Source organism: Alligator sinensis, unplaced genomic scaffold (assembly GCF_000455745.1).
Source record: "Alligator sinensis unplaced genomic scaffold, ASM45574v1 scaffold404_1, whole genome shotgun sequence".
Classification (NCBI taxonomy): domain Eukaryota; kingdom Metazoa; phylum Chordata; order Crocodylia; family Alligatoridae; genus Alligator; species Alligator sinensis.
In genome coordinates, this window is record NW_005841839.1 from 4,395,561 (window position 1) to 4,416,286 (window position 20,726).

Genomic DNA, 20,726 nt, shown 5'->3' on the forward strand with positions numbered 1-20,726 from the left:
CCATCTGGAACTCCAATTGCAGGCCAGTACCCATCTGTGGTACATGCTCATCCCCAGGGGGAAACTTCCAATGAAGCTCGCAACTAGTCAATGAAGGTGGTGCTGGTAATGGCGCTGTCCTGAGACATGGCCACCACCAATGCCACTTTCATCCTTTAAATCAGTGGTAAACGACTGTAAGGTCTCAACATTTCCAGCAAATCACTTGCATTCTAATCTTCACAGTTTTAACTGAATATGCTAAGCAGGAGATGTAAATGAAAATACACTTCTAAGCTTAAAAAGTAAAACTCTTAAGTACTCTTTCATTAAGTCTGGTTAATGAAATGACTGTTGTCAAATCAATGGAAACAAGACATGACTGTCAAGTTGAATTGACAATGGTTAGCCTTACATCTGGTTCCACATGCTGCTCACATACTTTTTTTTGAGCCCAACCAGTGCAGACAATCCATCTTCACAAATAAACATAGTGGAAAATGCCCTGAAATGCACCTGTTGCCTCCTCAAAAAGTGGGCAAAGCATGGGTTCACTTACCCAGCTGGTGGAAATCACTGCTCTGCTAACACAGAAGATGGCCATGTTTGAATCCCCTCTGAGCACTGCCCTGCCCCCACTAACTGGGGGGAAAGTCTTGATCACAATAAGCCTGAAAACACATTCCACAGGAGTAGAAAGTGAAATGAGAAGCCAGCTTGGTCTGAATCTGGTACTAATGAGAGAGAAAATCCAGCTATCCAGTACAACACTTACCCCAAGAAGAACAGTACCACAGTGAGGAGGAACTCTTTAAGCCAAGCTCCCTCTCTGTAGGGTGAGGTTTCCTGCAGACACAAGACTTTTTTAATAATAAATAAATAAATACATTTAAAAGAAATGGAGGAATGTTAATATGGGGCAGCTCCAATTTCTGTAACCCCAGCCACATCCACCACACACAAGTTTTTTGGCTTTAGAGAGATCTGCCAGGAAGCCAAGAATTTCTCCCAGCCCAGAAGCTCCCTCCCTGGAGCCAGACTCTTCACTGGCATAAAGCAGCAAAGCTCCACTGCCTTCAATGGAGCAGTGCTGACTTCTCCATCTCAGGGATTCAAGTCCTCATTTATCCACAGAATAGTATTTCTGAGGAAATCCCTTCCTGCCAAAAGCAAAGAGCACCCTGTTGTCATGGCCTCTTCCACTTACACAACAGCCCAGGAGAGGAGGGATGGAGTAAGGGAGTTAGGGGATGGATGGATATTTAAGGGCTACAGTGGCAGAGAAGGGGGAAGGGAGTTCAAACTGGAACCTGTTCCTCAGTCCTCTAAGTCAGGGGGAATCCTTTAATGGAATCCAGGGGCTTTGAATCAAGCCTTTAATGTGCCCAGTTCCAGCAAAGCAACATCCTGTTGGATCAGGATTGTGCTGTGATTTGTAAGGGGGAAAAAAACCCCAGTCCTATGCTAACTGCCACCCCATGCAGACCAGTGAAGCTAAACAAGACTAAGACAGCACGAGAATCTGTCCACAGTTAAGCACTGGGGTGAATCAAGCTCAGTACCAGGCACATTTTATTCAACCTGCCCATCCCAGAGAGGCAGCTTTAGCCCTTCTAGGGGCCACCACCCGCAGAGGTATTTTCTATCTGAACACACCACCACAGTGCTTGGGTGGTGACAGCACATTGTCAGGGTCTGGGGTCAGCAGGCAGGGTAAGGGTATGAAGCTGCTTGGAGCTGAAATTTTGCAAGAGCAGCTCCCAAGAGTAAAGCACTAACACTCTTGGGCACCCAACCTCCACACGGCCCCACACCCCAGCTTCTGTGAGCCTGTGCTCCCCCAAGACCCAGCCTTAGCATGGTCACATGGTCCTGCTGCCCCATGACTGGCTCCCTGAATGCCCAGTCTCCGCGCTGCTGATAGCACAGTCTGACACCAAAGCAGACTTGAACACCTTCTTCCCTGGGTCATCCTCAAAACCTCCCAGTAGCAGCAATGCATAGGACAAGGCTGCATTCAAGACTGTCAGCCTCAAACATGGGGAGTCAGGTGCTTCAAGAGCTTTCGAAGGTTTGAAAATCGTAAGATTAATAAAGCAAACAGCAGGGTCCCATGATTTCCCTGAACCATTTTAAGCTGTCCTCTGTGAACAGAAGCACTAAAATCCCAGCTTTAAAACCAAAAGCAACGATTTTCACCCATTCCCAGGACTCCTGGAACAGGGGCTTTAGGATAAGCCCCATGTCCTATGAGACAAGTGGTAACCCCAGCAAAGCACTGACAATACTATAACATCCCTGCATTCTCTTACTGGAGCTCTCCGCATCACTCCTTGCTATGCTGTGTGTGGGAGGGGAAGGGGATGGAGGGAAACAGGCTGTGCTGCCTATGGCCCTAGTGAGGGCCCCTCCCCCCCCCCCCCCCCCGGGGGGGGGTTCCACTGGCGCTCTACGCAAACCCTCCCCCCCCCCGGGATGGGAGTTACACTGTGGCTAATCTCAGCAGCTGGTTTCCATCACAGAGGTGTAACAGATATTGTGGAAGAGCAAGGCTGCTGCACTCTGCTCCTGATGGGCCCTCTCTCTGGTGATTTTCTTCCCATTTACAGTCAGACTCTGAATGAGCAAATGCCTCCAGCCAGCCATAGAGCTCTGAGGCCAGCTTCTCTTCCACTTCATTCTTTTAAAGAAATCACCCAATTACAGACGCAAAGGAAAGAAAACAAACCCACACACTCCTGTCCCACCCACACGCTGGGGCACATCTCTAGCCAGCTCTCTCACAGATGGCACTTCACAGCAGCTGAAGGGACAGGAACTCAGGGCTGACAGCATAAGCACTTGACACTTGAGCCAAAGGATTTCTTTGCCCTGTGAGCGGTAGGGAGGCTCACACACATGATTTGGTCAGTCTGACTCTGTCCAGTAGAGGGCAGAGATAACACATCAGTACAACACAGCCCCAACAACCAACAGCTCAACATCTACATGGGTTGTCTTAACTTTGACCATAACAGAAGCCAGCATACAAAACCACAAAGAACAATAAAAGATTAAGGATGAAAATCAAGTAAGTCAAAAGAAGAAACTACTTCACCTGTGGCAATTTTGCAGTTCTTGGAACTAATGTAAACTACTGCATTTAAACCATTTTAAACCCCTCACTGCTATTCTTTAAAAAGAACATTCCTTTAAAATCTCTGGGCAAATCAGCAGTAACACATGCCTGCTCCATGGTAATGATAACAGTAGGCAGCTGTCAATCCTTCTGGATTATGGTGTATGCATGAGAGGGCACCAGTACCTTTGACATGTATGCCTAGGCAAAAGCATGGAGGAGTGGAGGCTGCTCTGACTTTCCATCCCCCTTTATGCCATTGAGACAGTATCTGAAGGCCAGACTGAGTCCCAACATTCAGTGCCTCAGTGGCTGCAGTTATATGCATGTCCAGAAATCAAACCTGGGTCTCACACATGGCAGACAAGGATTCTACCACTGAAACTGAACACAGGTGGTAGGTGATTAGATAACAGTAAATTGAATCATGTCAAATTGGACAGGGCTGGAAACCAGGCCAATCCCTCTGAAGTCAACAGGGGCTGTATCCATTTAATCTGGAGTGGAAGGATGGCTGAGTAGAGCCCCTGGTAAGACGGGCAAGGAAGTGCATGCTTTCCCCACACCCCACTAGACACATCTCCATCCTGCTATTAAATTCCCAAGGACACTGCCAGACATTCCAAACGTTGGAGCTGTTCTGCAGTGAGGACAGGCTGTGGTTAAGGTACTGAGCCAAGACCCTGGGGATAATGTCCAACTCCCAGCTCTGCTACAAGCTTCCTGTTTTGCTTTGGCTTGGTCACTTTGAGCACATCTACGCAGCAGCAGGGCTGTGTCTGGGAGCCCCACCATGCAGCATTCTCAAAATGACACTTGAGACATCTCAGAACACCTCTGAACATATGCCAGGAAGCAGGCCTGAGGCAGAGAGCCTAGAGCAGTACTGAACAGGTGCTCTGAGCCCCTCAAAGGTAGCTTCATTTCCAGGAACTGGCATGTGTGGAGCAGAAGAGAGCAGATGGGGACTGCACCACAGAAGAGCTCATGAAACGAACATGGTGGCCACATAGACCTCTGCATGCTTCAGCATCCCCACCTCTAAAATGGAGATAAAATACTCCTTCCCAGCCATCCCATGACTCATTAGTCTATTTAGACTGCAAGTGTCCTGGGGCACAGACTCTTCCTCATTATGTCTGTACATTGCTTAGCACAAAGGGACTACAGCCATAAGACAAGAAGTGAATAATAAAGTGGACAACAGCCATTAGCACCTCTACTCACTGGCCTGAGGCCTCAAAAGGAAACCCACAACACAGGGTTTCATGATTCTGCCAACCCACAGCATCCAGAAAGTAGGAGACTGGTTTAAACAGTGTAAGATTTAATATTAATAAATAAACCTTTGGGTTTTTTAATTCCCAGCTGTTTTTTTAAGCCTTTAGGGTCATGTTTTCTAGCTTTTCTCTATAAGCACAGGCTTTAGAAGCGTTTTTTGTTTGTTTTTTTTAAACGGAGCTGACATGCTCAAGCCATCATATGACTCCTGAACCTGGAGAGCTTCATGGACATCACCAAACAGCACCACAACTGCAACAAAATCACAAGACCGGACAGCACACGTAAAATAGTGCTCTTCCCTCCAAGTCAGCCATAATGCTCCAGCACCATGCACTGTGCTGCTGGAAGGGTAAATGATAGGAGGCAAATGACAGGTCCTAGGACACATGGTTGTTTAAGTTCCCCTGGTCCATTCCACCAAAATAGAGTGCCAAGCTGACATGGCCAATTATATTCTATCCTGCCTAAATTCCATTTCTTCCTTCACATCAGTGCAATATTTATTCTCACTTCCTGTGTGGTGCATAATGCTCCACAAGCAGTCAGTCAATCTGAAACACAAACAGGATGTTTCCCAAGTGGTCCATGCAGCCACCACAGAAATTCCTTTATTTGTACAGGTACATAACATAGACAGTAAATGATATCATTCTGCACATACACACATTATCTGTAGGTATATATATTGCACTTAGCCATACACACAGGTAAATGTACTCTTTGTTTCTTTGAATCTGTAGCAAGAAGCCAAAAAGGTAGGGTGAGCTTAGGAAGTTTCTAGGCAGAGATTTATACAAAGGAACTTCAGGGGTAGTACAGCTTTCCTTATTCCTTGTTCAGTGTCAGAGAAAAATTACTTCTAACATGGCCCCTCTATGGTCACACAATAGTTACCAGCCATTTCCCCTTTAAGGATCTCATACACAATCCCCTACATTTGCTCAGTTATTCTGTTTAACTGGGACCTTCCTTTCTGATCAGACAGCTGGATACCTTGTAAAAGCCTCCTCAGAGCCAGATCCTTGAACAGAAGCTAAAGCTAAGATATGGCCTTTAACATTACCTACTCACTTTCAAAGGGAGAGACATTCAGGAGAGGTCAACTTAGTATAACTACCCAAGGAAAATCTAAACTGGAACTATCATTTGGAGACCTGACTGGAGTCCCTCCTCTCAAATCTCCCTGTCCTGCAACATGTTTGGCTGTTAGAAGTCTATTTGTTTAAGGAGATGAGCAACAGGCTTCATGCTGAGCCAGTTTTTCTAGTAACATGTCACAATGATGGATCCCTCTCCTCTGTAGTTATCAGTCCATCAGTCTTGCATTTCCATACCACAGGAGACAGCACTGGGATTTTAACAGCAAAGGCAGTGGGCCTAACACTCATGTTTATACAAGCTTCATTGCCTGAGCCCCTGTTCTTTCATTGTCTCATGTCTAATCTCCCTACTCAGCTTTTGCTGTATATACCGTAATCTGAAGCTGACTGTTTAAATCCCAGCCTAGTCAGGCATCAGAGGTCAATGAAGGTAGTGCGGACGGGAAAGCCAAGAAGCTCTGGGCTCTGACATGTTGAAGCAGAGTGAAAGCTCCATGGTTAAGGCAGGAATCAAGGCTAGAATCCATGTCCAGGGGCTGGGGAATCCAATCTGCGTAGCTTCTCCTCCCAGTGTCTGTACAGCACTTAGAGGATCTGTGTGCTGTTGGCCCAAATGTTATTAGCCAAAGTCTATCCATAAGGACAGTGAGGCATGGTCCATCTGGGTTTAGGTGGCCCATTGGGCCAATGACAAATGAGACAGTGATATGGCTGAAGGTGGTCTTACAGTTACCTGGGGACAAGTTTCAGGCCAGTCTGAAACAGCGTCTGAGTTAGTCCTACCCCCTCACTGACACACACCCCTAGAGACAAACTAAACTAAGAGGGCCTCTGACCTACTCTCAAGTGGCTCTCCCCACATCCCTATACGATATGCCTATATGACACCTTACAGAAGGAAATATCAGAAGTGCACTGCATCTTAGCCAGTACCACTCTCTCTCCAGCCCTCTCCACACCACAGCTTCCTCCAGCCATTCTCCTCAAACTGCCAGCTTCCCAAATGGGCCCAGAGAGACTCACTGCTACGAGGAAAACACCTCAGCTATGTTGTGTAGGGGGGTGAAGGGGACAAGGACAACAGGCAGACACATTCTTGCACACCTATAAGCCACAGTGCATCTCACAGAAATATTGGACTGAAGACTACAGAGCCTTGTTTGGAGCTACAAAAACCTCCCAGAACCTCTGCCCCAAGTCTAAACATACGTCCAGCTGAAAGGCACCACCTCTGAAAATACATGATAAAAAGTGGCTCTGAGAGAAGACGAGAGGGGACAGGATAACTGAGCTGTTGATAGCACAGTGCAGACACTATTCAATTGGGAGGGGTAAAGGAAACAGAAGCCTGAGAAAAGAAAGAAAAGAGGAGTTGGATTAACTATGCAGGGCACTGCGGCAGCACAGGCAGCATTAAACCTGAGACAGTTTGGCTGGCTGCTCTCAGAGAGATTGAGCTTTTCTTCATCAGGCTTGGATTTCTGGCCAGAAATATAATTTCTCCTTGTTTAAGGGAACCCCACAATTAGTGCATTTTCAGAAATATTTTATGCAACTCTAAGTAGTATTCACAGAAGGCAGAGCAGAGTTGCACCTTATAGACTAACTAATTCAGAGCTACATAAACTAGCACTGGTCACCTCATCACAAAGCTGATAATGAGAAGTGGAGAAAAGTCAGAGAAAAGAATCAAGAATGAGAAGGGTTCTAGAAGATTCTCTTATGAAAAGCAACTAGAAAGAGTAACGCTATTTAACTCAGAAGAAATGAAGAGCATGGGATGTGGCAAAAGTACATAAACAATTAGTGGGGTGAAGAGCGTTCCCAATCTCACAATCCAAGAACAAAAGGGCACTTAACACAAGCGAAAGGCAGCAAATCCAGCCCCAACAAAAGTAGAGTTGTTCATGCAACACAGCCAGTGGCGCTCCTTTCCAAAGAGTGTCACTGATGTCATTCAAAAAGGGCTTGGACTCCAATATAAGCAAAATTATCCAGAGCTATAACTGTCAATGCAAACCAATAATTCTGGAAGGGATAAAAACCTCAAGCTTTGTGCCGAAATCCTGGGATTAAGATAAACCCTTACCTGACAGTCATGGAGCTCTGGTACCTTCCTATTTCTTCTGCACATCATTTTCAAGTGTCCCCTTTTGCCAGTATTGTATTCCAGAGCCCCTTCAAAACGCTGACAGTTTGGCAATGGCTGAGAAAGGAAGAAATGTGCTTTGTTCATGTGTGATTGCTAACGTGAGTTCAAAAAGTACCTGTTTCCTAGTGAAGGCATACGAAAGTGCTGCCCTCTTGCTGGACACATGTGACTGAGCCAACATGTTTAAGAAAGAGTCCCACTGTATGCTCCTAACAGGGACTTTACACAGTTCACACAGCAATGACATCTACCACCTGCACCAGGGCTGTTGTAGAGGGACTTGAGATTCCTGGGGCCTGGTGGGTACTGGTCTCTATACCCAGGGGTCAGCGATTGCTTGGCAAGCAGTAACCCTCCCTGATGGTGACAGCATCCCCCCCCGATACAAACATTTTATTCACTTTCCTGTGAAGCCTTCGAGATGGGCCACAGCTAGAGAAGGGAAATGGGTCAGCAGGGTGCACCAGTGCTCCCAGCAGTGCTGGCTCTCCTGCCTGTTGGGTGCCTGGCTGGAGGGTCTCGCTCACACACCTGAGATTTAGGCAATCACCAGCTTTGGGGCAGAAAGGCACATTCCTTCCAGGCCCGAGGTCCCGCCTGCAGCCACATGGGCACGTCTGATGCCTGGGCTGCAGCACCCTGCCAGCCGCGGGCTGTGGCTCTCTGAGCCTCTGGGGCTTGACAAGGCTGTGGCCCCAGCTGGGCAGAGCCCTAACACCCTGGGGGGCTGCTACAGGCAAGGGGCGCCAGGACCCCACTTCCTACAAGACCCTCAGGATAGATAACCTGGCTTCCCCCCACTCCCCCGTCCCAGCAGGACACCCACCGGCTCTGCCCAGAGCCAGGTCCGCAGCTTCAGGCCTGGGGCAGGGCTCGGGTGTGATGCGCGGGCTGCAGGAGCCCGTAGCGCAAGGCCCCCGAGCCGGCCTCCGCCCCCGGCAGCGGAACCAACGTTCCCGGCACGGGTTCTCCGCGGACCCCATTACGCGCCGGGCCCGGCCGGAGCCTTGTCCCGCCCGCCCCTCGCAGCGTCATTGCGGCTGCTGCAGAGAGCGGCGCGGAGCATTGTGGGACCCAGGCAGGTGCCTTTGTCTGGCTGGGCGGTTGTTTTCGGGCGGGAGGGGAGGCCTGAGTTAAAGGGGCCGCGCCGGGAAGGGTTGGGGCCTTGTGGCGGGGCCGGCTGCTCCCTGCGGGGCGTAGGCGTGGGGAGGGCGCCCGGACCCTAGACAGACCCTCAGATGCATGGGGGAGGAGGCCTGGTGGGTAGAGATGCAGCTCTGCCCTGGGCAATCTGGACTCAGTCACTGACTGCCTCATGCCTCAGTTTCCCTCTCTACCAAGTGGGGCATCTCCGATGGGGTCCACATGCCGGGCCCCGCGCCCCTTTGGGCCACGCTTTGCATGTCCCAGGTGTGGCTCACGCACAGCGCTGGGGAAGCAGTAGCCTCATGTATATTTCCCATCCTGTGTTTCTGCAGACATGGACCTTGATGACCTGGAGGAGCAAGCAGCGGTGCTGCAAGGAAGGCCTGTTGGTGGCTGGGGCCTGGTGCAGCTCGCAGCCGGCACAGGCTTTGCTGCCTATGTTATGTGGGCAGGAGTCCTCATGCCCGGCTTCCGCAAGGTTCCTTTAAAGCTACAGGTAGAGAGTTCGCCAAGGCTTCTCAGATGGGTTTGACTTGGCCTTGCAGAGGAGGCAGCAAATGATGTCCTGGGAGGAGGGAAGAAGGACTTGGCTTGTTCTGTGATGTGCTTCTTGTCCCCAGTGCAGCGTGCCAGCGTTCCTTGGAAGCTGAACAAACCCATTCCTACTGCAGTGTTTCCCTTCTGTTACATGCACATGTGCTGATTTATTACAGGGCTGTTCATGAGCTGTGGCCTCCTAGCACAGATATGGAAAGCATATGCTGTAGAAAATAAACTATGCTGGAATTGCAGGAAGGGGCAGGGAAGAGAGAGGTCTTGTGTTATTAATCCTGGCATTCACATGGGATGTACCCCACATTCCTGAAGTGCAGCTGCCTTTGGGGTGAAAGAAAACAACCAACAACCTGCACAAGAGACTGAGAAAGGGGAGGAACTCAGGCTAAGGACGGAGGTGTAAATCCTTACTGCTGTCAAACAGGCTGTGAGATCTTTAATCTTCTGTAAGGTCTTGGGGCCCAATTTTATTGAGGGATCCCAACTTCCATGAAAGTCAGTGGGAGCTGAGGCAATACCTAATTGAACTGTTCTTAAGACTTGGTGCTCAATTTCTCTCCTGAAGGCTGTGTCCTGCCTGATGAGATTTTCATCCTCGTAAATTAAATTCTCTGTCTCCTCCTGAGGCAGTTATCTGACCAAGTACTAACATCTAGAGCAAACACTGTGGTATTTTGCTCTGCTCAGTGACTGGTGTAAAACATCTATCTACTTAATAGGACAACAGCAAGGAATACTTGCATAAGCAAGTTGCTTTGGCATAGATTTTTTGGGAGGAAATGTTTGAATATATATCACTACGGGCTTCCAAACAGTCTCTCTTGAAAATAGATGGGTTTCATGGTGGGGAATGATTTAACAGTCTAAATGCAGGACCTTCCTTCATTTGACTCTTAGGCTACAAACAGATATCACATTTGTCCCCAGGTAAAGCATTTTATCCCAGGACAAAATGCAGTTGTTTTGACACCTATGTCCATTGTCCTGGGATAAATCCTAAAAAGGTTCATGAGATAAGTAGCAACATGTTATCCCAGAACATCTCAAAATACATCTGAACAGTTCTCTCACAATTATGCATCATTTAATGTCAGAAAAGCATCCAGGGTATAGGTTGTATCCATGTTGGTCTAAGGACATGGGCAGACAAGGTTCTTTGGGTAAATCTAATATCTTTTATTAGGCCAACTCAAGTAGTTGAAAAAAAATCTTCTTTGCAAGCTTTTGGGTATAAATACCCTTAGTCAGGCTGAGGAATAGTCTTCAGTTGGTCTGTGCTCTTCCTAGATGGAAAACTTGGTCTGTGCTCTTCCTGAATAGACCAACTGAAGATGATTCCTGAGCCTAAGGGTATTTGTACCAAAACTTGCAAAGAATTTTTTCCAACTATTTGAGTTGGTCTAATAAAAGATATCAGATTTACCCAAAGATCCTTGTCAGAAAAGCATTAATGCCTTCAGTCGCTCACTAAAACCTGATTAGAAGGGTGATGCATGTGCATGCCAATCCCAGCATATTTCTGCTCCAGGACAGACACAGGCACACCTTGTCCAGGGACAAATGCAACATCTGTTCCTAGCCTTAGTTAACTTATGACAGCTCTCACAGACTGCAGTGAGTCACTTAGCCTCTGTTCTGCTACACACCATTTATTAGATGGAAGTATTACCTGCCATGGAGTTGGGTGAGGTGGCATAGTAGTCAAGATGTTTTACTATGGCTTCAGAGCATGGGTGCATGACTCAGACCTTATTAAGGGCCACTTCCAAGTTGCATTTTCCAGTGGAGGACCACCAGCTTACTACAGTCTTGTCTGCACATCAGGCCACTAATATTAATTTTTACAAGAAATAATGGCCACAAGCTAGCAGAGAGCAGATTTAGACTGGACATTAGGAAGAACTTCTTCACAGTTAGAGTGGCCAAGGTCTGGAACGGGCTCCCAAGGGAGGTGGTGCTCTCCCCTACCCTGGGGGGTCTTCAAGAGGAGGTTGGATAGGCATCTAGCTGGGGTCATCTAGACCCAGCCCTCTTTCCTGCCTATGCAGGGGGTCGGACTCGATGATCTATTGAGGTCCCTTCCAACCCTAACATCTATGAATCTATAAGTGGGCTGCATGTTGTGCATTCCAGGCTTCTGAGGCATGAGTGTGAACCCCACTCTGGACTCGTGCCAAAGACTACCTCCCAATCAACTCAGCTGTAAATGGCTATATACTTGGGCTGGGGAGTCAAAGGTGGCTGGAAGTAGTGCTGGCCATATTACTTCCTTGTGTGCTGTTGGCCAGATAAATTGTGCCTCAGCCACAGATGAACAGCTCAGCTAGGAGGAGGTGGGGAATACTCTGACCTTCCAGGGAAGCTTATTGTCTACTTTGGCTTAAACAAAGGCTGAAGATCAGGGGTTTCATCAAAGCTCCACAGCTCCATCATTTACACCAGCTGAGGATCTGGTCTCTAATTTCTTAGTTTAGTAGCTAAGGGACTTGAAACAACAGCTGTAAATTGACCAGCATCTCTGGATCTTAGTCTCTGATCTTGTGCTGTGTTCTCACATTCAGGCAGAATGATCATGAAGGTAACAGAAATGCAGCTTGTGGCCCTCCTTGACTTCCCCTTATGGTCCTGACCTGCAGTCAAATCCACATGGGCAGGTCACTGTGCCTGTGTGGAAAGCTAGCGAAGTCAGTTGGGCTCTATACAGACACATTGGTGTACCTGTACAGATATAGGGCCGGGGCTAGGTTTGTAATGGACGTGCAGCCTACAGACATGTGGAACTAGATGTCTTAGGACATCATGCTCTATAAGATGCTTTACTGACTCCTGTGGTGTTCACCACCACTGAAATCCAGCAGGGAAACTCATGTCTGAATTGGACTCATTTCTCATTTCTCTGAACTAGGTGCCATATTTGCCATCAAGTGCCCAGCAAGTTGCCAATACGATGTCACTGCTGAAAGGACGCTCCGGAAAGATGGTGGATCTAGGGTCCGGCGACGGCCGACTTGTAAGAGAGGAAAAATTCCTTCTCTGGGGTAGTCAAAGCTGTCAGCTGTGAACAGAGAGCTGATACTGGTTAGGTGGATCCAGCATGGCCTAGCATCCCCTACACATAGTCTTTGGGACCGGATCCTGATTTCTGTTATGGAAGTGTAGGTAGAGTAACTGCAGTTGAATTGCACTAGTTTATCCCAGTGTAACAGAGCAAGTGTTACCCGTCCGACTGGTTCCTTCAGGGCTACTGCTATGGCCCATTATCTACAAAGACTCCCCAGGGCTGCAGAACAGCTGGGCGTTGCTCAACAAGGAGCTTTACCTACCTCTTCCCTGGACTGATGGAATCTGGGACCGGAATAGTGAAGCCCCAGGGTTGTTGCTCGTGTGCTGTTGCCTAGGACTCCTAAGACGGGTGGGTGGTCTGGAGCCCCACATCTCCCTGACAACCAGAGCAGGGCAGTCCCTTGCATGTTGACTGGGCGTGCCAGTCGGCCTCAGACTTGTATTCCCAACCAGAGTACTCCTGGCTTTTTGTCCTCTGCTGAAGTCTACAAGGTGCTGACTCCTGTGAGGCTCAGAGTATGCTCCTCTGTCACTCCAATCAGTGAAGTTTAAAACTCATCTCTTCAAAAACACAAGCTTGTTTCTCTTTCCACTGTCTCCTGCCTTCCTACCTAGACCTTATACCTCTTGCACTGACATCTGCTGATTAACTACCTGTTACCTTCTTTTCTTTTTCCTTTCAAAGGTAGACTTGTTCTCTATGGCCAGCCCTATCATCCCATTTAGGGGTGCACTGATAAGAGATTTTGGGGGCCAATACTGATAGCCAATTTTTGAGGAGGCATATTGGCCAATACCGATCCAATTTCTGATATAGCTGCGTGCAGCTGGTAAGTCTGCTGTGGTGAAAGGGGAGGGGGGAGGGAAGGGGTATGAGGGTGCAGATCAACAACCCCCACATGATGAGGGAGGGAGTGGGGCTGGGGCTGAGGCAGGCGCTGCCCAGCTGGGAGAGGCAGGTGCAGGACGGAGCTGCAGCTCGTCCAGGGGATGTGGACAGCTCCAGCCGCTGCACACCGTTCATCCAGGAGCTGTTGTCTGGTGGCTTATCGGGCGGCTCCTGCCACTCGTCCAGGGCACAAGGAGGCATGTGCCCTGGATCTGCATGAGGCAGGCTGGAGCTGGGGACTGTGCTGCACTCAGGGTAGGTGGCAGCAGTGCTGGGAGGGGGCTACAGCAAAATCTGGGGCGGCTGCAGCCCCCCCCACTAGTAACCCTCCCGCCCAACACAGCCCCTGGACCCAGCCCACAGCTACAACTCCCCCCCCCCCCCCCACGCCCCCGGACAAGCTGTGGCTCCGTCCTGCACCTGCTCCCACCCGGCTGGGCAGCGCCTGCCCCAGCCCCACTCCCTCCCTCACCGTGAGGCACATTGATCTGCCCCCCCCACGCCCCTTCTCTCCCCGCTCCACTTTCACCACAACAAACTTACCAGCTGCACACAGCTCTCCAAGCTACCAGGCTATGCTCCTCGCTGCCTAAGTGCTGCACTGCAGCTACATGCACACATGGGCATTTATCAGCCAAATTATTGGCCACATCAGGCCGATTTCCAATTTAGTCAATTTTCTTTATATCAGTGCTGATCCAGTATTGGACTGATATATCAGTGCAACTCTAATTCCATTCACCATTATCCACCACAGCCAAAATCAAACACTGAGGTTTATTTTGGTTGCAATTCCTTTCTCCAGGTACTAGAGGCCTATAAACAAGGTTTCCAACCAGCTGTCGGTTATGAACTCAACCCCTGGCTATTGGGACTATCCAAGTATCGGGCCTGGAGGGCTGGGTATTACGGGAAGGTTTCCTACCAACGGGAAGATCTATGGAAGGTAACGTATTCTGGGACACAGGCAAGACTTCTGCTTTCTCAACGTGACACAAAATGCATTGGCTCCAAGATGACCTGGCTGGAGCAAAAAATTCAACATTTTCCTTCAAACACAAACTGAAGGAAGGGGCTGCATTCTTTTCCCAATTAGACCTGCTCCTTATGGATCAAGTACTAATTTCATCATCCAGTATTTCCTCACATGCTAGACACTCTCCTCAGTTCCTTAAGTAGCTGCAAGCATAGGTGAGACTTGGGGGGGGGGCACGTGCCCCCTCTGAGATTGGTGGCCGTCGCTGGATTCTGCAGGTGGTTGCTGCCCCCGCCTCACTGCCAACGCAGCCACCGATGGCTGTAGGCAGTCCCTGCTGCCCACCATGCCCCCCCTTGCTGCCAACACTGCCAGTGGCAGCTGCAGGCATTCCCCACTTGCCACCATAGTGTCCCCCAATTGTGGGAGGCACCAGTCATTCATGGCTGCAAGCACTTTAAACAAGGAGGAAAGCCACATTAGCCATCCTCTTCCATGACTAATGTTAAATTACTTCTCCAGGTTCCTCAGTGTTTATGGCTGAGATTATCCATGTCTTCCTCCTTCTCATAACCTTTCTTAACTCATAGCTGAGATGTTGCTGAAAAACTGAGGTGTGAAGCCCTTCATTAAATCCCACAGGAAGCCTGACAAAGGGCAAAGAAAGTTTTCCACTACTACAAAGTGTCTTGCACAACTATGTCCTCCATCCTTCACATATTCTTTGTCAGGGCCACACAAGGCCCAGCCCGTAGAGGTTCCTTTATTACTGATCTAACTGCTGCTCTGGACATGCACTGAGCCTCTCAAAGAACTATTAACAAAGCTGAACCTCTGTGGATATCTAGGACTAGCCTGGATGGTAGGGATAAGCTAGTTGGGTCACTCATTACTAAACTCTGGGGGGCCTAAGATTGTTACTAGTTACACATTACATTACCCCGTCTTGCCCAGCAACAGAGTTTTGTCAGCCTTTCCACTGCCCACACATATCCTGTCCCCAGTTCTGATTTTTGTTACCATTAATAATCTCTTGGGGCTTAACATCCTGTACATGGACTAGCAAAGATCTACCCCCTTTTACACACAGAGCTAAAAGCCCACTAGATCCCACTTCAACACACTGTCCCTTTCATGTTTCTCCTCTCATGCTGACTTTGTTTGTTTGAAGGTGAACCTGTCTGACTGCTACAATGTGACAGTGTTCCTGGCTCCCAGTGTGGTAAGTCTAAGCTTACTCCTGGGCTGCTGTAAGAGGCTTACTGACAGGCAAAATGGCTCCCATTTTCTTGCTTGGTTGGGCAAACCAGTGAGGGAGGATACTTCTGAGCAGAGACAATCTTGAGGCTGATAAAAAGCAAAGGCCCTTTAAAATAACAGATCAGTAACCAAAATACCACTGGATTATGTACATTTCAGCCTAAAACACCAAGCTGTAATGGGTGTCAACCATAGCAAGGCTACTGTGAACACATAATTGTGACAATCTGCTGCCACTGTACTCAGTGGGGGCTACCCTAACTAAGGGCCAGTTTCTACACATTCCTCTGCATGGGGGAAAACAGGTGCTATTTCTTTCTGAACTACCCTGGCTCTCTGCTACTGTGAGTGATGCACCTCTCCCTCCCCACCAGCAACCAATCCTCGCAACCAAGCTGCTTGCAGAACTCCCAGACGAGGCCTGTGTGGTGGCTGGACGCTTCCCCTTTGCTGCCTGGACACCAACCAGCATTGTTGGGGAGGGGCTGAACAGAATTTGGGCTTATGACATGAAGAGTGTGCGGCAGGCACAGCAGAACAACCCTGAGGGAGCCAAGCATAAGAACCAGAGCTAATGCAGAGCCTGGATGCCATAGAACAAAGGATCAGGAGGCTGTAGGAGTGAAAGTGCTACTTTGGCCTGCTGGTACTACTGTCTCACGGAAGCCCTGTGATGGATATATGCTGAATAGGGCCATGTGTGCACATAGGAATTTGTCACACACTAACCAGGGAGTGGGGGACTGCTTTCCCTCTTACCAGAATCGTGAGACTCAGTCTGGAAATCCCTGAAGAACTGTCACAGGATCCATGGTGATCATTGTTTGATTTCTGGTTTGAATAACTAATTTGTTTTGTTATTTTATTTGTAATTTGCTTTGTAACAATAAAAGTCCTGGTGCCACTTGCTCTGTCACCTCCATTCTGACTTCTGCTGGAGGCTGCTTCATCCACACCACAATCAGAGCAGTTCCCAGCAAGGCGGTCTCCGCTCCTGCCTCAGGCTGTACTGGGAATTCCCTTTGGGTGAGGCTCAAGGATGCAGTTCTTCCAGCTCTGGCTCTTCTTCTGATAATGGATTCCCTCTAGGTTCTTCTCATGCTAATCACCACTATAGACCAGTCACTCTCCACAGGGGCCACCATGCATGAATGCAAAGGAATTCAGTCTCCTCACTGCACAAAAAAATCTGAGCTCCTTGGCTGAGTCTAACCCTTCTAAGCCCAAAATCTAGTAAGAATCCTGCCTTTCCCTCAAGTTGAGAAAAGGTCCCTGTATCAGTGGGGTCTCAGAGGAATGGAGTAGTATTACAGCACCCTGCTGCATTGCTAAAGCAAGGGAAAGCAAACCTCTAACTCCAGGGCAGAATGAAGGGTTTGCTTTTCAGCCCTATCTTCTGCCCCAGTCCAAAGGAACAGCACCAGTGCTTTTCTGGTGCTCAGCACTCCCACAAGTAGCTAATGCTTGTGGGTTGGTAAAGGGAGAGAAGTGGGACAGAACGAAGCACGGAGGGAGTAAACACATAGAGCTTCAATATGATTTTAGTCGTCTCAATTCAGTTTCCTTCTCAGCAAATCCTAGCCCTACCCAAGAGGTCCCCACAAGGAAGACCATAAGTCCAAGCACATTACCTCTGGATGTAGCCCCACAAACAAGACCAACAGAAAGGCACTGTTTAAAATCCTTGTCTCGCCTGTGAAAACCTAATGGCCCCTGTCTTGCAGAGCCCCAGCAAACAGCTACAGTTCATGGCTGATGGTCTTTTGGGGTCTCTGCATTAAAGGAACATCAGAAGCCCCAGCACTGAATGCTCGTGGTGCATCATTCCCCAGGAGTTTCCTTAACCTCAGAATCTCCTGCTTGTACCTGCAATGGGGGCAAAGAAAAAGTGCCATCAATTCCAGCTCAGCTCTGGGCACAGCCCTACTGGGGACCAGTGGATTTTAAAGCCAACGTGAGACACCCTCAAGTTCCCAAGCAGTAACCAAGGAGAGGAAACAGCTCAGGACATGTGGCAATTCTAGATTTGACCCAACCCTTCACATGAACTGATGCTTTCAAACAATGAAGCAGTTCCATCAGCAACAAGACCTGATGTCTGGGCCACATGCAAGGCAGGATGACTTGTCTGAATCAGGTCCTGCATTTTTAATTGTCAATGCTTGTGAAAACACCCCCTTGGGGTAATGAGTCAGTGGGTGCTAGATAACATATATGATCCTGTGCAAGCAGGGAACGCTTCTGGATGCTTGGCTGACTCACCCCCTCCTTCATCTGCACAGCCTTCCTCATCACCAGGGTAGGATGCACTATACAGGGAAAGGAAATATCACATCCCTGGAAGGGACAGATGCCAACTGCCTCATCATGCTGAGCTACTGATAGAGCCAGATGCTTGCACAGCTGGATTCTCTCTCCAACATTAGCTGAGCTGGGCTACACTGTGGGAGGCAGCAGTTAGGTCAGGCATCTCACAGCAGTGGGTACCATGGTGCTCTCGGTTTTTTAGCCCTGAAGATAAACCACATATAGGAAACAAGGGCACATGAACAGATCCCTCCACCTCACCTTGCAAGATGCTTATCCACATACTCCTGAAGTTCCAGCACCTGTTCTTCCGCCACAATTGCCCGAGTAAGCAGCTGGCTTCTCTCTTTCTCCAGTTCTTCCTGGGCAGGCAGAAATAACAGGGAGAAAACGTGTGTGTGTGTGTGTGTGTGTGTGTGTGTGTGTGTGTGTGTGTGTGTGTGTGTGTGTGTGTGTGTGTGTGTGTGTGTGTGTGTGTGTGACAGCACCCTGCTGCATTGCTAAAGCAAGGGAAAGCAAACCTCTAACTCCAGGGCAGAATGAAGGGTTTGCTTTTCAGCCCTATCTTCTGCCCCAGTCCAAAGGAACAGCACCAGTGCTTTTCTGGTGCTCAGCACTCCCACAAGTAGCTAATGCTTGTGGGTTGGTAAAGGGAGAGAAGTGGGACAGAACGAAGCACGGAGGGAGTAAACACATAGAGCTTCAATATGATTTTAGTCGTCTCAATTCAGTTTCCTTCTCAGCAAATCCTAGCCCTACCCAAGAGGTCCCCACAAGGAAGACCATAAGTCCAAGCACATTACCTCTGGATGTAGCCCCACAAACAAGACCAACAGAAAGGCACTGTTTAAAATCCTTGTCTCGCCTGTGAAAACCTAATGGCCCCTGTCTTGCAGAGCCCCAGCAAACAGCTACAGTTCATGGCTGATGGTCTTTTGGGGTCTCTGCATTAAAGGAACATCAGAAGCCCCAGCACTGAATGCTCGTGGTGCATCATTCCCCAGGAGTTTCCTTAACCTCAGAATCTCCTGCTTGTACCTGCAATGGGGGCAAAGAAAAAGTGCCATCAATTCCAGCTCAGCTCTGGGCACAGCCCTACTGGGGACCAGTGGATTTTAAAGCCAACGTGAGACACCCTCAAGTTCCCAAGCAGTAACCAAGGAGAGGAAACAGCTCAGGACATGTGGCAATTCTAGATTTGACCCAACCCTTCACATGAACTGATGCTTTCAAACAATGAAGCAGTTCCATCAGCAACAAGACCTGATGTCTGGGCCACATGCAAGGCAGGATGACTTGTCTGAATCAGGTCCTGCATTTTTAATTGTCAATGCTTGTGAAAACACCCCCTTGGGGTAATGAGTCAGTGGGTGCTAGATAACATATATGATCCTGTGCAAGCAGGGAACGCTTCTGGATGCTTGGCTGACTCACCCCCTCCTTCATCTGCACAGCCTTCCTCATCACCAGGGTAGGATGCACTATACAGGGAAAGGAAATATCACATCCCTGGAAGGGACAGATGCCAACTGCCTCATCATGCTGAGCTACTGATAGAGCCAGATGCTTGCACAGCTGGATTCTCTCTCCAACATTAGCTGAGCTGGGCTACACTGTGGGAGGCAGCAGTTAGGTCAGGCATCTCACAGCAGTGGGTACCATGGTGCTCTCGGTTTTTTAGCCCTGAAGATAAACCACATATAGGAAACAAGGGCACATGAACAGATCCCTCCACCTCACCTTGCAAGATGCTTATCCACATACTCCTGAAGTTCCAGCACCTGTTCTTCCGCCACAATTGCCCGAGTAAGCAGCTGGCTTCTCTCTTTCTCCAGTTCTTCCTGGGCAGGCAGAAATAACAGGGAGAAAACGTGTGTGTGTGTGTGTGTGTGTGTGTGTGTGCGGGGCAGTGATCAAGGGGTGCAGTGGGGAAAGCACTGGCCTGGGGTTCATGCACTTCCCCATGATCATGATAGCAAGGGCTACTCAATCTCTCATGCATTTATCCCCCAGGCTGAAAACTTCTTAGCCTTAACCTAAGTAAGCTGCCCACTTTCACTGTAGGGCAGAACAACATCCACACACCCAAATAAAAAAAAATCAAATCACATGAACCCAGAGCTAAGGAAAACTGGGACTTCCTGCTGGTGCAGCTAGCCTGGAGACCCTCAGCTGCACTGAGATAGCCAAAGAGGGAAGACACTGAAAACAAAACCTTCTCTTTGGATAAACAGCCTCAGAATACATGGTGGGGCTGTGTTTTGTGTCATATGCACCCAAGTGAGTGTGTCCTATCATGTACACCCCTGACCCACAACCTACTCTTCCCAGGAGAGAAGTGGGGCAAATGATAGTGTGGTTTCCAGAATCAGAGCACTGGAATGTACATAGCCAGATGTCACACCCTCCCCTTGCAACAAAGGTTGCAGTTTCTAGAGAGATCTTTCCTTTTCGATGATGACAATCCCTAGCTCTCATGCACCAATTTTCCACGGCTGATCTCAAAACACCCTACAAAAGAGGTCTCCATCCCCATTTCACAGAAAGGGAAACTGAGGTATCAGGACTTACCTAAGGGTCACCCAGCAAACCAGGGGACAAACCAATCCAGTGCTCCATCCAACAGGGAACACTGCCCCTGCCCCCATGCTTCAGGCCTTGACTATACTGAATAGTTAACTAAACATGTGACCATAGTCTGTTACAGTGAGATCTCTCCTGACTGGGATAGGAAGAAAAAAAAACACAGCCACAAAGCATGTTGTTGAGATTTGGTGTGTCTAATTTACACAAGGCAACTTAAACCATTAATGAAAATTCATTTAGCAGGGGCTCCCCTTAACCACAAGTGGCAGTGATCAAAGAGTCTGCATTAACCAGGCAACAACATTTTGGAA

The 20,726-nt window shown here is 48.7% G+C and overlaps 3 protein-coding genes across 16 annotated transcripts in view; 1 reads left to right on the forward strand and 2 right to left on the reverse strand.

The window, feature by feature from the left end:
* The window catches only part of FBXL16 (F-box and leucine rich repeat protein 16), a 219,578-nt gene extending 210,981 nt beyond the window's left edge, over positions 1-8,597 (reverse strand). For 9 of the 10 annotated variants that reach the window (XR_003093998.1, XR_003093997.1, XM_025203921.1 and 6 more), the window contains exons 1-2: positions 8,460-8,597; positions 7,571-7,687 (exon numbers count right to left, since the gene is read on the reverse strand). The gene's annotated coding sequence lies outside the window, so the exon portion shown is untranslated. Of the gene's footprint in view, positions 1-7,570; positions 7,688-8,164; positions 8,414-8,459 lie in introns of those variants that run through there. The other variant, XM_025203892.1, reaches the window with a different exon arrangement.
* Positions 8,466-17,365, forward strand: FAM173A (family with sequence similarity 173 member A). 5 transcript variants are annotated; one of them, XM_006015564.3, is made up of 6 exons: positions 8,468-8,711; positions 9,112-9,275; positions 12,240-12,344; positions 14,092-14,232; positions 15,434-15,484; positions 15,897-17,323. In XM_006015564.3, the coding sequence occupies exons 1-6, from the start codon at positions 8,516-8,518 to the stop codon at positions 16,095-16,097; spliced, it is 858 nt and encodes a 285-aa protein (XP_006015626.2). In that variant the 5' UTR covers positions 8,468-8,515; the 3' UTR covers positions 16,098-17,323. The 5 variants fall into 5 exon arrangements, with proteins under 5 accessions (XP_006015627.2, XP_025059756.1, XP_006015626.2 ...); XM_025203982.1 differs by having other exon boundaries at positions 8,693-8,715; positions 15,897-16,781; XM_014520172.2 differs by having other exon boundaries at positions 8,696-8,812; positions 9,108-9,275; positions 15,897-16,769.
* A 979-nt stretch (positions 17,366-18,344) lies between these two features.
* CCDC78 (coiled-coil domain containing 78) overlaps positions 18,345-20,726 on the reverse strand; it is a 31,848-nt gene continuing 29,466 nt past the window's right edge. The window contains exons 20-21 of the mRNA XM_006015596.3: positions 19,570-19,670; positions 18,345-18,867 (exon numbers count right to left, since the gene is read on the reverse strand). Of these exons, the coding sequence (XP_006015658.2) occupies positions 18,741-18,867; positions 19,570-19,670 (228 nt within the window). The 3' untranslated portion in view covers positions 18,345-18,740. The remainder of the gene's footprint in view (positions 18,868-19,569; positions 19,671-20,726) is intronic.

Coding starts and splice junctions, on each gene's coding strand:
- FAM173A (XM_006015564.3), top strand. CDS start 8,516: ATGCGCGGGCTGCAGGAGCCCGTAGCGCAAGGCCCCCGAGCCGGCCTC. Junction 9,276..12,239: donor AGGTTCCTTTAAAGCTACAG/GTAGAGAGTTCG, acceptor TCTCTGAACTAG/GTGCCATATTTGCCATCAAG. Junction 15,485..15,896: donor TGTTCCTGGCTCCCAGTGTG/GTAAGTCTAAGC, acceptor CCTCCCCACCAG/CAACCAATCCTCGCAACCAA.